The 2,324-nt window shown below is 59.0% G+C and overlaps 1 protein-coding gene across 1 annotated transcript; it reads right to left on the bottom strand.

Moving 5' to 3' along the window:
- Positions 1–1,132: 1,132 nt before the first annotated feature.
- On the bottom strand, positions 1,133–1,648 carry LOC138358543 (uncharacterized). The gene has a single exon (XM_069316524.1). The coding sequence runs from the start codon at positions 1,646–1,648 to the stop codon at positions 1,133–1,135; it is 516 nt and encodes a 171-aa protein (XP_069172625.1).
- Between the last annotated feature and the right edge of the window lie 676 nt (positions 1,649–2,324).

Genomic DNA, 2,324 nt, shown 5'->3' with positions numbered 1-2,324 from the left:
CGTGTTGGGTCCCTCCTACCATGTAGCTTGCAGACGAAGGCGATGGCCGCTAGATAGGCGTGCAGAGAACGGAAAGCCAGGCCCCGCGAGAGCAGAGATTGCAGGAAGTTCACCAGGGTCGAAGGTGCAGCATCAAAGGGGCATTCTCCTCGCCGCCCTGCCGAGACGTAGTCGGCGTACTCCACCCACTTAGCCCTGTAAGTACGCCTCGTCGCTGGCTGCAGGGAGTTGAATAGGGTCCTCACAGTTGCAGGGTGAAGTTGCAGGGCAGGAGGTGCGCGGGAACTGTTGTCGGCGTCTCGGCGAGGCCTGCGTCTCACAGGAACAAGGGCGGCAGCGTCTGTAAGCGGGAAAGAGCATCACAAACCCCGTTTAATTTTCCTGGGAGGTGGGAGGGTAGGAGTGTAATGTTATGAATGAGTAAGAGCACTGCCAAGGGCCTGACAATTTGCATTAGTAGGGGGCACCTAGCAGAAAGTGAGTTGAGCACGTTTATCACTGCACTGTTGTCCGATTTGCACACCAGCCTCTTATTGGCCAATACCGGGGCGAAAAGTGCTATACCCATGTAGAAAGGGTAGAGCTCGAGCAAAGCAATGTTGAGCCGAACCCAGACCTGCGGCCACGTTCCCCTGAACCAGGCTGCCCCTAGCGTTAGGCCGTACCCCTTGGAAGAAGCATCGGGACACTTTGAAAGTGATGGAGCGTTTCCCCATCCGCCATCTGGGGGAAAGACTGTTACTCCATTGAAGTCGGTGAGGAAGGAGCGCCAGGCGACGAGGTCGAGCTTAGCCTCAGCGTCCAAGTGGCATAGGCGCGAGGGGCGCTGTGCGCCTCGCGTGAGCGGGTGCAGACGACGCAGGAAGGCCCGGCCGCCCGGGATTACCGCGGTGGCGAATTGCAACTTGCCAATGATCGCCTGCAGGTCCCGGAGGGGAATGCGCTCCAGACTCAGCGCGACTTCCACTGTCGCCGTGTACTTTGTTCTCTTGTCCTCAGGTAGTCTTGTTTCCATCCTACGAGCGTCAATCTCCAGCCCCAGGAACATGAGGCAGGAGCACGGGCCCTCTGTCTTGTGAGGTGCCAAGGGGACCCCCAATCGCTCACAGAGGGCAGTGAACACCCTCAGGCTTCACTTGGACTCGTCGAAAGTGAAACTGACGAAGAGGAAGTCGTCCAATACCTTCACAACGTCGCGCACCCCAAACTTCTCGGTGAGGATCCATTGCAGGGCACTGGAAAAGGTCTCGAAGATCCGGCAGGAGGGGGCGGCTCCCATGCTGAGCATCTTCTCATAGTAGTACTTGCCCCCATAAGAAAACCCCAGGAGATGGCAGTCGCTCGGGTGTACTGGGACGATCCTGAATGCTTCTGCGATGTCGCACTTTGCCAGGTGAGCCCCCGGGGAACGGCTGACAACCATTGCCACCGCATCGTGGATAGACTGGTAGGTGACGGACGTCGATTCCCGAGGGATGTTGGCGTTCACACTGTCAGGGGAGTAAGGGTAGCTGAGGTTGTGCAGGAGGCGGTACTTGCCCGGCATAGACTTCTCCCTCAATGCTATGGGCGAACACTTGAAATTCTTGAAAGGGGGGGCTTCGAAGGGGCCCACGATGCGTCCTAGACTCAACTCCTTGTCGAGCATGGGCCCGACGATGTGCGGGAGGTCCGTCGTAGCCTGAGGGTTGCATGAAGTGAGGGGGGTTCGCGCCCCTTCAAAGCCAAGTAGGAACCCCCCTCTGAAGCCCCCACGACGTAGTCTCGCAGGGGGTATCCCACCAGCAAAGCATCAAGGGCGTCGGCGTCCACCGGCGTTGTTACTGCCGGCGTTCTTCTTACCCTTGTCCTGTGGTTGTCTTCGTGGGCGCTGGTCGTGGGTGGGTCCGTCGCGTAAGTGAGCTGCGGGGCACGTGGTGTAGGCCGGGTGCCTCCTTCGGCAGCGCGGGCAGTAGTGCTTGAAGGAACATGAAGTAAAACTGCAGCCGGATCCCCTCGAGTGGTAGGCAAAGCAGTAGCCCGAGGGAAGCCCTGCGGCCCGGGCGCTAGACAGGGTAAGGGCTGCCGGCCGACCTGCCTCCTGTCTGTCTGTCTGAACGGCAACGTGTGCGACGCGCTGTACCGAGCGGAATTCCAGGTCCAGCCTGTAATCAAGTCAAGAACAGTCCGACCTCTCCTTGTCCCATCTGAAGGCCTTGTCGTACCACATCCAGTCACCTTTAAGGGTCACCTTCATGGTCTTGACGTAGCGGGCGTAGGTGAGCAGGGCCTGAGCCTCGGCCGGGTGCTTCTCGATGTAGATCGTAGCATAGATGTCAAAGCCG

The sequence above is a fragment of the Procambarus clarkii genome, chromosome 84, assembly GCF_040958095.1.
Source record: "Procambarus clarkii isolate CNS0578487 chromosome 84, FALCON_Pclarkii_2.0, whole genome shotgun sequence".
NCBI lineage: Eukaryota > Metazoa > Arthropoda > Malacostraca > Decapoda > Cambaridae > Procambarus > Procambarus clarkii.
The sequence above is the reverse complement of the archived record's forward strand: the minus strand, read 5'-3'. Positions and strand labels throughout refer to the sequence as shown.